The 12,929-nt window shown below is 39.6% G+C and overlaps 1 protein-coding gene across 1 annotated transcript in view; it reads left to right on the top strand.

The window, feature by feature from the left end:
* The first annotated feature begins 607 nt into the window (after positions 1 to 607).
* The window catches only part of LOC123482209 (adhesive plaque matrix protein-like), a 37,043-nt gene continuing 24,721 nt past the window's right edge, over positions 608 to 12,929 (top strand). The window contains exon 1 of the mRNA XM_045209035.1: positions 608 to 724. Coding sequence (XP_045064970.1) covers positions 608 to 724 — 117 coding nt within the window. The remainder of the gene's footprint in view (positions 725 to 12,929) is intronic.

Consider the following 12,929-nt stretch of genomic DNA (forward strand, 5'->3'; position numbering starts at 1 on the left):
GATGGATGACTGATGGTTGAAACAGGGAACTACAGGATGGATGACTGGTGGTTGAAACAGGGAACTACAGGATGGATGACTGATGGTTGAAACAGGGAACTACAGGATGGGTGACTGATGGTTGAAACAGGGAACTACAGGATGGATGACTGATGGTTGAAACAGGGAACTACAGGATGGATGACTGATGGTTGAAACAGGGAACTACAGGATGGGTGACTGATGGTTGAAACAGGGAACTACAGGATGGGTGACTGATGGTTGAAACAGGGAACTACAGGATGGGTGACTGATGGTTGAAACAGGGAACTACAGGATGGATGACTGATGGTTGAAACAGGGAACTACAGGATGGATGACTGATGGTTGAAACAGGGAACTACAGGATGGATGACTGATGGTTGAAACAGGGAACTACAGGATGGATGACTGATGGTTGAAACAGGGAACTACAGGATGGATGACTGATGGTTGAAACAGGGAACTACAGGATGGATGACTGATGGTTGAAACAGGGAACTACAGGATGGATGACTGATGGTTGAAACAGGGAACTACAGGATGGATGACTGATGGTTGAAACAGGGAACTACAGGATGGATGACTGATGGTTGAAACAGGGAACTACATGCCCACACCCAATACAGGCCCCCTCAGATCAGACCTATGCCCCTCCTGCCCACACCATGCCCCCCACTACCGCAAAGAGGGCCTCAACATGAAAGTCACACATACACCCAGGCCGTGAACAGGCCCAACACCCACTCTTACACTAGCCCAAGCCAATGGCATGTACCAGATGCTCAGAAGGCTCTGCTCACACTTACTGGTCTGAGGCCAAACCACATGACTAACAACATTGGACACTTTATGGAACACAAAGCCTTCACTATCTCATCCTGGAATATCCAAGGCCTGAGGTCATCTGCATTTGGCCTAAAGAACAGGAACCTGGACTTCACCAAAGAAATCAGAAATACAGATATTATCATCCTACAAGAAACATGGTATAGAGGAGATGGACCCACTGGTTGCCCTCTAGGTTACAGAGAGCTGGTAGTCCCATCCACCAAACTACCAGGTGTGAAACAGGGAAGGGACTCAGGGGGTATGCTAATTTGGTATAGAGCTGACCTAACCTACTCTATTAAATTAATCAAAAGAGGAACATTTTACATTTGGCTAGAAATTCAAAAGGAAATGATCTCAACAGAGAAAAATGTCCTTCTGTGTGCTACCTATATCCCCCCACGAGAATCCCCATACTTTAATGAAGACAGCTTCTCCATCCTGGAGGGGGAAATCAATCATTTCCAGACCCAGGGACATGTACTAGTCTGTGGCGACCGTAATGCCAGAACTGGACAAGAACCTGACACCCTCAGCACACAGGGGGACAAACACCTACCTGGAGGTGACAGCATTCCCTCCCCCATATGACAACATAACCAACAAAAACGGGTCACAACTCCTGCAGCTCCGTCGCACGCTGGATATTTACATAGTCAATGGTAGGCTTCGAGGGGACTCCTACGGTAGGTACACCTATAGCTCATCTCTTGGCAGTAGTACTGTAGACTCCTTTATCACTGACCTCAACCCAGAGTCTCTGAGCGTCACAGTCAGCCCACTGACACCCCTATCAGATCACAGCAAAATCTACTTGAACAGAGAAAATCTCAATCAAGAGGCATCAAAGCCAAAGGAACTGACAAATATTAAGAAATGCTATAGATGGAACGAAAGTAGTGTGGAAACCTACCAAAAAACAATTAGGCAACAACAAATAATCTGGACACCCACCTGAGCGACCCATACACCAAAGAGAAGTTCCCATCTATTTTATGAACCTGCTGTGAATATGCAGCCTAAACAGAGAAATAAATGCGGTCAGAGACCTACTTGAGCAGCACCGCCCCCTCAAGATTCTGAGCCTGCCTGGCAGGGTTGGTCCTACAAAGCCAGAGCCCCCTGATGGGAGAGCATAATATACAAGGAAATTCTCAAAGCTGCTAATGAGAACCTTGACGACCTTTTACCTAGCCGGTGGGGATTCCGGTGGGGTACGCCCACCCAGGTAGTGGCAGTGCTGGCAACACTGGCTGCAGTAACACATGGGGAGGGGGTCACACTCGGACAATCAGAGAGGGGGTTTATCATTGTGGCCCAGGTGGCACAAAATAATCAAAGGTCTGACCGCATGGAGATGCTTGGGAAAATGGTTACAACAGGGGATCAGAGTGTTTGTGTCTCAGGTGAAGAGGGTGGATCTGATCTCCATCACCTAGGACTTGACATAGATTAAGTAGATTAATCAAATCTCACATTGTTATCAATTTCTGCTCAATCTGCATGCTTTCTCAATCAGCTTTAACTGTATGTGCACTCGTAGATCAAGTTATTTCTCGAGTTGGGCTCTGGGACATAACAGCCGTTGAGTATCTGATTTTATGGTGGATTGTGGAGGAGGGGGGTTGAGTGTGTTGGAGTATATGAGTATGTGCGTGTGTGCTTGTCTGGCATCTGTTGTGGGGGGGTGGGGATGTTGGGGGGAGGGTATGGGATGGACCACGGGAATTATTTGCTAGGATAATAATTGCTTGTCAATGAATTAAATGTAATACAATGGCAATCCGGGTTATATGTTAGAATCCTATGCGTGAACTGCCAACATTATTACGCATATTAATTGATAATGATGGAAAATAGGATATGCATAATAAAAATAAAAAAGTTATATAGAATATATATATATATATATATATATATATATATATATATATATATATATTAGGGCTGTCAAATGATTAAAATTTTTAATCAAATTAATCAGAATTTTCAGTGGATTAATCATGATTAATCACTATTTGCAATTACACCTGAATCCTAACCATTTTTTTTTCTGAAATGCATACCAAAAGATAAATAACAGGACACAGATACATAATTTTCATATTATGTCTGTTTATTAACACAGCCAAATAATGGTGTTTTAAATCAAGCTGAAACATACTACACACCATAATATTTGTCTTTGGCTGTGGCTCTTGACGGTGGCTTATAGAATGAGTCTTGAGACGCCACTTGCAAAACATCAAGGAAACCTGAGTCTTCTACAATGCTAATGGGTCTACAATCCTTTGCAATCCATTTTGCTATTGTGTTGGTCAAATTATCTGAGGTTGATTTTGTTAATTGCCTGCAAACATTCAGCGTGGTCTGGCGCAAACCACTTGCTGAATCTGACGGCCCAGCAAACGCATGTTTGGCGTTGACATGGTACTTCAAGCTTGAACAGCTCCGGTGAAATTGAAACTCCTTCTTACAAATCTTGCAAATAACCTTGTACTTGTTAACTGTACCATCATCATTCTTTTTATATTTGAATCCGTCAATAGGCCCACTTTGCTCACCTTGCTCCATCTCGCCTCTAGCTCCCAGCCACTTTCCTGACCTGAATAATTTGTCACACTGCGCATGCGTGAAATGCGTTAAAAAAATTGACGTAATTAACAGCAAACAACTAATTAACGTCGTTAACGCGCTATTTTTGACAGCCCTAATATATATATATATATATATATATATATATATATATAGAGGTGAAAGCATTGGAAATGCTTTTGGCGGTTAATCTGCTTCTGTTTTGTGGGTGGCACTGTGTGCTGTTTTCGATGGATGGGTCCTGGCCTCTTGGGGCCTTAGGGATACGGAGGGACGTGGGTGGGATGCTGATCACTGGGATGACGGCTCAACTTGGGATGGGGAGGGGCTTTAGCGGGGGAATTAGTGGAGAACAATTGAAGGGTTACTCCATAGCAATGCAAATATCACGGTACAGCTATATGGACACTCAATCATTATGCAATTTTTTATTGGTAAATTTACAAACATATATAATGATAAATAGACTTGAAACTTGTATCTCATTATGGTGTATGGTGAAATAAGTATAGCCAGTTATAATTGTAATGGCTTAGCTGATAATAACAAAAGAAGAACAATATTTACATGGCTCAAAGAGAAGGAATATAATATCTATTGTATACAGGAAACTCATTCAACAATTCGAGATGAAGTAGCGTGGAAAAAAGAATGGGGGGGGGGGGGGAATATACTTCTCCCATGGGCAAAGAAATTCAAAAGGGGTGATGATATTAATTAATAGTAATTTCGATCCGAAATGTGCAAATTGTCCAAATAGATACGCAAGGTAGATGGATTATTTAAAATATGTTATTGGACCATAAACAGATATGGCTCATTAACCTTTACGGACCAAATAATGATGATCCACAATTCTTTGACAATATATATAATAAATTATCAAGCCTGCAAGCAACTCAAGACAATATTATTATGGTGGGGGATTATAATACTGTTTTATATAGCTCAATGGACCGAAAAGGAAATCACCCCACAAACAATCACCCACATGCTCTTAAGGAAATTGTGAATGTCATGGATACATTAGAACTAGTAGATATATGGAGGCTTAAATATACTGATCTAGTGAGATATACATGGCGGAGACTGAATCAAGCTAGTCGTCTTGACTTCTTTCTTATCTCATTCTTGTTGGCACCAAAAGTAAAAAAGTGTTGATAGGGGACAGAATGCGGTCGGACCATCATATAATAGGCATATACATTACTCTTACTGAATTTCCACGTCGTGAGGATATTGGAAATTTAATCAAAGCCTATTGGATGATAATTTATTTATAATTAGAACAAAGGAATTTATAACTGACTTTTTCCAACATAACATAGGTACAGCGAATCCCCTTATTGTATGGGACACCTTTAAATGTGCCTTTAGAGGCCATGCAATTCAGTACTCATCTCGAAAACAAAAGCAATTTAGGTCAAAAGAGTTTATACTAAGAAAGGAAATAGAAAGTCTAACAGAACAGATAGATGGCAATAAAAACTGTAACATAGAGGCTCAGAATAAATTAGAGGAAAAACAAAAAGAAATGGAGAAACTTATTCAAGAAAGATCAAGTGTAATATATTATAAAAAATAAAGCAAACTGGATGGAATATGGGGAAAAATGCATAAAATTCTTTTTTAATCTTCAACATAGGAATGCTACCAAAAATAACTTAATGAAACTGGTTACAATTGACGGAGTCACCCATAATTCACCAAATGATATTTTGAAGGAAGAAACAAAGTACTTTAAGCATATGTTTTCTTTTCAGTCGTTGGATGGCATACCAGTCGAGGTATACGAACCTTTTTTGATATACTAAGAGGACCGTTATTAGCATGTTTTAACCACTCCTATGTAAATGGTAGATTATCTGACACTCAAGAAGAAGGTCTGATCTCATTATTACTAAAACAGGATACAAGTGGAAAATATAAAGATCCAGTCCATTTACAAAATTGGAGGCCCCTTACACTTCAGTGTTGTGATGCAAAAATCCGAGCAAAATGTATAGCGCATAGAATTAAAAAGGTATTGTCGGATATTATTCATTCTAATCAGACAGGTTTTTTACATGGAAGATACATTGGAGATAATATAAGGCAAGTATTGGAAACAATAGAACACTATGGAAAATATGGGAAACCAGGCCTGCTATTCATAGCAGACTTCGAAAAGGCATTTGATAAAGTTCGACTGGGGTTTATATATAAATGCCTGGAGCATTTCAATTTTGGAGAATCTCTTATAAAATGGGTCAAAATCATGTATTGTAACCCTAGGTGTAAAATAGTAAATAATGGCTATTTCTCAGAAAGTTTTAAACTGTCAAGAGGAGTGAAACAAGGTTGTCCACTATCGGCATATCTATTTATTGTGGCCATCGAGATGTTAGCTATTAAAATCAGATCCAATAATAATATCAGAGGATTAGAAATACAGGGCTTAAAAACAAAGGTGTCATTGTACGCAGATGATTCATGTTTTCTTTTAGATCCACAACTAGAATCCCTCCACAGCCTCATAGAGGATCTAGATACATTTTCTAACCTCTCTGGATTACAACCAAATTATGACAAATGTACTATATTACGTATTGGATCACTAAAAAATTAAAAATGTACATTACCATGTAGTTTACCAATAAAATGGTCTGATGGTGATGTGGATATACTCGGAATACATATCCCAAAGGAAATAAATGATCTCACTTCAATAAATTTTAATAGAAAGTTAGCAAAAATAGATAAGATCTTACTACCATGGAAAGGAAAATACCTGTCAATTTGTGGAAAAATCACCCTGATTAACTCTTTAGTATTATCCTAGTTTACCTATTTGCTTATGGTCTTGCCTACGCCTAGCAAACAGTTTTTTAAATTATATGAGAAAAAAATATTCAATTTTATTTGGAACGGCAAGCCAGACAAAATTAAAAGAGCATATTTATATAATGAATATGAATTCGGAGGACAGAAATTATTAAATATTAAAGCATTAGACCTATCACTAAAATCTTCAGTCATCCAAAAGTTATACTTAAATCCGAACTGGTTCTCAAGCAAATTAGTAAGATTGTCTCACCCAATATTCAAGAAAGGCCTTTTTCCCTTTATTCAGATTACAACCTCTCACTTTCAGTTATTTGAAAAGGAAATAATCTCCCAAATGTCACTATTTCTAAAACAAGCCATAGAAAGTTGGTTGCAATTTCAATTTAATCCTCCAGAAACGATAGAACAAATAATGCAACAAATATTGTGGTTAAATTCAAATATACTAATTGACAAAAACACTTTATTTTTTGACAGAATGTTTAAAAAAGGTATAATCTTCGTAAATGATATAATCGGCAGGACTGGTGGAGTTATGTCGCACATGCAGCTAACAAAAACATATGGAAATGTCTGCTCTACCCAAAATTACAACCAAATAATTGCAGCCTTACCGCAAAAGTGGAAGAGGAAAGTGGAAGGGGGAGAAAGTAAGGAAATTGTCTGTCGGCCTTGCATTAAAGAACATAATTGGTTAAAGAATATTGTGATAAATAAAAAAGTATACCAGTTTCATTTAAGGACCAAAGGATTGACAGCCGTCCCATATAGATTGCAAAATAGTTGGGAAGAGATCTTTGACGTACCGATCCCATGGCATAGTGTTTATGAACTGACACGCAAAACGACACCGGATTCAAAAATTTGAATCTTTCAATTTAAATTATTATATAAAATTCTTGCTACCAATAAAATGTTATTTATATGGGGGATACAATCTTCCCAACTCTGCAGATTTTGCTGTGAAGAGACAGAATCATTAGATCATTTGTTTTGGTTCTGTCCATTTGTAGCTTGTTTTTGGACACAGGTCCAGGAATGGCTAAAGGATTGCAATATTTACCTGGAACTAACCTTGCAGATAGCATTACTGGGTGATCTGAAAAGTCATAGTCAATCAATCAATAATATAATAATACTTTTAGCAAAAATGTTTATTTTTAATTCACAATCTGTAGAAGCAATGAGAATAGAAAGGTTCAGAACTTTTGTAAAACATCACAGTACGGTTGAAATATATATGGCAAATAGAAATCCTATATGGATGGTGTTAAGAGATAGATGGGAGGTATTGAATAGAGTTGAAGGATGGGACTAATAACAAATAACAACAAATAATAACAAAGATAGCTAATAATGTAAGCATACTGTGTCCATAATAAGTATATAGGTTGTATGTTGGGAGCTTTTAGGAAAGAGCACAGTTAGAAAGATATGGCATATAGAAGCAAACCGGATGGACATCATGAAAATGATCGGAGAGGTTGAGAGTAGAAGAAGTTCAGGAGCAAAAAAAAAATATATATATATATATATATATATAATAGAATTATTGTAAAATTAACTCTGTCCATAAGGTGTAGATAGTAAGTATAGACCGGAAGTAGAGGCCTGGGCATTGTTGTTCACTAATTTACTCCAAGTAGGGAAAGGATGGTGGGGTTGAAAAGTAATAAAGGGGAGTATATATATAAAAATATATATATATATAAAAAAAAACATGGGGGATTGGAAGTCATGCAGACAATTACATTGATAGAAGATACCATCTTTCTGCAATATTAAGCTGATCCATTTAAACAAAAAACAAAAAAAAGAAAAAAAAAACAAAAAAAACTTTTTTTTTAATTAAAGATTTTAAAAAATAAAATAAAAAAAATTCAATCCCTTTTAGACAACTTCCTGGACTAAAGGTTTCACTGTCATAGTGAAGGTGTAAACTTGGCAGTAGAAAACCTAAACAGCACATTTGACCTCTCAGCTTCCCTATCAAAGAAAATTAACAACAATGACAAATGGTTTGATGAAGAATGCAAAAACCTAAGAAAGAAATTGAGAAACCTATCTAACCAAAAACCTGAGCCTATGCCTTCACTATGGTGAATCACTAAAACAACACAGAAATACTGTCACGTCTAGTCCCACTCCGGCGCTCGACGTCGCAGGTTTACTAACCATCGTTCCAGGCAACCCATCATTACACACACCTGGCAACCCATCATTACACACACCTGGCAACCCATCATTACACACACCAGGCAACCCATCATTACACACACCTGGCAACCCATCATTACACACACCTGGCAACCCATCATTACACACACCTGGCAACCCATCATTACACACACCTGGCAACCTTCATCACGCACACCTGCGCATCATCATTAGGCATCATCACTTCCCTGATTACTTCCCCTTTTATTTAGCCCTCTGTGTTCATCAGTCCTTAGGTGTTATTGACTGTCTCTTACATTCAGTACGCTTCCCATGTTTGTTATTTTGTTTTTGTTCTTTATTAAACTCACCTTCTGCACCTGCTTTCTGACTCCCGGCGTAAACGTAACAAATACATTACGGAAAAAGAGGGAACAGCACATCAGAAATCAGCTAAATGTAATTGAAGAATCCATAGAATCAAACCACTTCTGGGAAAATTGGAAAACACTAAACAAACAACACTTACAGTTATCTATCCAAAACGGAAATGTATGGATAAACCACTTCTACAATCTTTTTGGCCCTATAACAAAGAACAAACAGCAAAAACATACATGATCAAATACAAATCTTAGAATCAACTATTAAAGACTGCCAGAACCCACTGGATTATCCAATTACATTGAATGAACTACAAGACAAAATACAAACCCTAAAACCCCAAAAGGCCTGTGGTGTTGATGGTATCCTAAATGAAATGAAAAAATTCCAATTGGATATACTTAAACTCTTTAACATCATCCTTAGCTCTGGCATCTTCCCCAATATTTGGAACAAAGGGCTGATCACCCCAATCCACAAAAGTGGAGACAAATCTGACCCCAATACATACCGTGGGATATGCGTCAACCTCAACCTTGGGAAAATCCTCTGCATTATCATTAACAGCAGACTCGTATATTTCCTCAGTGAAAAGAATGTACTGAGCAAATGTCAAATTGGCTTTGTACCAACTTAACGTAAGACAGACCATGTATTCACCATGCACATCCTAATTGACAAACACACCAAAACAAAGACAAAGTCTTCTCATGCTTTGTTGATTTCAAAAAAGCGTTTGACTCAATTTGGCGTGAGGGTCTGTTATACAAAATTGATGGAAAGTGGTGTTGGGGGAGAAAAACATACAACATCAAATCCATTTACACAAACAAGTGTGCGGTTAAAATTGGCAAAAAACACAAGTTTCTTTCCACAGGGCCGTGGGATAAGACAGGGATGCAGCTTAAGCCCCACGCTCTTCAACATATACAGCTCTGGAAAAAATTAAGAGACCACTGCAAAATTATCAGTTTCTCTGGTTTTACTATTTATAGGTATGTGTTTGGGTAAAAATAACATTTTTGTTTTATTCTATAAACTACTGACAACATTTCTCCCAAATTCCAAATATAAATTTTGTCATTTAGAGCACTTATTTGCAGAAAATGACAACTGGTCAAAATAACAAAAAAGATGCAGTGTTGTCAGACCTCAAATATTGCAAAGAAGTTCATGTTAATTTTTAAACAACACATTACTAATGTTTTAACTTAGGAAGAGTTGAGAAATCAATATTTGGTGGAATAACCCTGATTTTCAATCACAGCTTTCATGCGTCTTGGCATGCACTCCACCAGTCTTTCACACTGATGTTGGGTGACTTTATGCCACTCCTGGGGCAAAAATACAAGCAGCTCGGCTTTGTTTGATGGCTTGTGACCATCCATCTTCCTCTTGATCACATTCCAGAAGTTTTCAATGGGGTTCAGGTCTGGAGATTGGGCTGGCCATGAGAGGGTCTTGATCTGGTGGTCCTCCATCCACACCTTGATTGACCTGGCTGTGTGGCATGGCGCATTGTCCTGTTGGAAAAACCAATCCTCAGAGTTGGGGAACAATGTCAGAGCAAAAGGAAGCAAGTTTTCTTCCAGGACAACCTTGTACATGGCTTGATTCATGTGTCCTTCACAAAGACAAATCTGCCTGATTCCAGCCTTGCTGAAGCACCCCCAGATCATCACAGATCCTCCACCAAATTAGACGACCATTAGACGACCAGGTGTTGGGCAAAGCTGAAAATTGGACTCATCAGAGAAGATTACCTTACTCCAGTCCTCTACGGTCCAATCCTTATGGTCTTTTGCAAACCTCAGCCTGGCTCTTCTTTGCTTCTCATTGATGAAGGGCTTTTTTCTAGCTTTGCACGACTTCAGCCCTGCCCCTAGGAGCCTTTTTTCTAACCGTCCTCGCCGTGCACTTCACCCCAGCTGCCGTTTGCCATTCTTTTTGTAGGTGACTTGATGTCATCCTACAGTTGCTGAGTGACATTCGAATGAGTTGGCGGTCATCCTGGTCAGTAGAGAGACGTTTTCGCCCTCTGCCGGTCTGTAGCTTTGATGTCCCCAATGTCTGCTGCTTGACCTTGTTCTTATGAACCGCCGTCTTTGACATTTTAAGGATGGAAGCAACCTGACGCTCACTGTAACACTCTGCCAGTAAAGCCAGAATTGAACCCTTCTTTTCCTCACTCAAAACTTTCCTTTTCAACTCTTTTGGCATGGTCAATAGTTATTTTTTGATTAATATTACTTTTGAGGTACTATTAGCACTGTTTTTACCATCCAGCTGGTCCTATTGCAAGAGGATAGTGATGACCACAGCAGTGGTTTTTCTACTTTTCCTCATTAAATAAGATTTGGTTCAGGTGATCACTAAATCAGTACCTAATTCAGTAGAATGAGGTGTGCCTGTGTTGGAATTCAACAGACACTGGAATTGAATGGCTGTCATACATGTAGAGATGCTGATTTAAGAAAAATGTGCAGTGGTCTCTTAATTTTTCCACAGCTGTATATCGACGAATTGGCTAGGGCACTAGAAAAATCTGCAGCACCTGGCTTCACCCTACTAGAATCTGAAGTCAAATGTCTACTGTTTGCTGATGATCTGGTGCTTCTGTCACCAACCAAGGAGGGCCTACAGCAGCACCTAGATCTTCTGCACAGATTATGTCAGACCTGGGCCCTGACAGCAAAATCTTAGTAAGACAAAAATAATGGTGTTCCAAAAAAGGTCCAGTTGCCAGGAACACAAATACAGACTCCATCTAGACACGTTGCCCTACAGCATACAAAAAACTACACAGGTAACTTCCACAAAGCTGTGAACGATCTGAGAGACAAGGCAAGAAGGGCCTTCAATGCCATCAAAAGGAACATAACATTTGACATACCAATTAGAATACTTGAATCAGTTATAGAACCCATTGCCCTTTATGGTTGTGAGGTCTGGGGTCTGCTCACCAACCAATAATTCAATGCTCTGGGGCATGGTTAAGTCTCCTGTAGGTCCATCACCTCTGGGGCATGGTTCAGTCTCCTGTAGGTCCATCAGCTCTGGGGCATGGTTCAGTCTGCTGTAGGTCCATCAGCTCTGTGGCATGGTTCAGTCTCCTGTAGGTCCATCAGCTCTGGGGCATGGTTAAGTCTCCTGTAGGTCCATCAGCTCTGGGGCATGGTTCAGTCTCCTGTAGGTCCATCAGCTCTGGGGCATGTTTCAGTCTGCTGTGGGTCCAACAGTTCTGGCTGGCAGGGTATTTATGTTGATGGACTACAAAGATCTGGGGTCAGGCAGGGTGTTTATGTTGATGGCCTACAGAGAACTGGGGTCAGGCAGGGTCTTTATGTTGATGGACAATATAGAACTGGGGTCAGGCAGGGTAACTTGTCCAATTGTGGTACAGTTGTAGAGCATGGCGCTTGCAACACCAGGGTTGTAGGTACGATTCCCATGGGGGGCTGGTATGAGAAAATACGAAAATGTATATGACTGCTAAATTACTAAAATGTAAATGCAAAACATTTTACAGACACATATTACTGGCACAACACACTGCTCAACTGCATGAAGGTAGAGTGATGTATATTTTTCCATGTGACACAAGAACATCAGCATGCACAGACACCCATAACAAAAACATTCACAAGCACACAAACCTGCCTTAGGGCCTAGGATATAATTAATTCTATAGGGACTACTGTACTATATAGGAACTGTTATGGTGGGTCTCTACGTCAGATGTGGAAAAAAAAATAAGAGAGAGAGAGAGAGAGAGAAGAGGAGAAGAAAGGAGTGGTAGTGATTTCGCTGGGAGTGTCAGCTAATTTCATGCTCTGCATTTTCTTTTCACGCATCAGTAGTTCCAGCGTTGCTTCACAGCGCGCACACTTGGCTTACTATAAGCCACAGGGTGACACACACACATGCCTCACACACACACACACACACACATGCCTCACACACACAAACACACACACGTGTGAAACAGTCGCCCCCCGCTTCACTTAGCTCATAATGTACCAGCAGAGAACCTGCTAGTGTTACAACAGGCTACCCACACATGTGTTGGTGTGATGGTATCTGCTAGGCCTAAAGAAGAGAGATAGGAAGGCCGGAGG

The sequence above is a fragment of the Coregonus clupeaformis genome, chromosome 29 (assembly GCF_020615455.1).
Source record: "Coregonus clupeaformis isolate EN_2021a chromosome 29, ASM2061545v1, whole genome shotgun sequence".
Taxonomy (NCBI): Eukaryota; Metazoa; Chordata; class Actinopteri; order Salmoniformes; family Salmonidae; genus Coregonus; species Coregonus clupeaformis.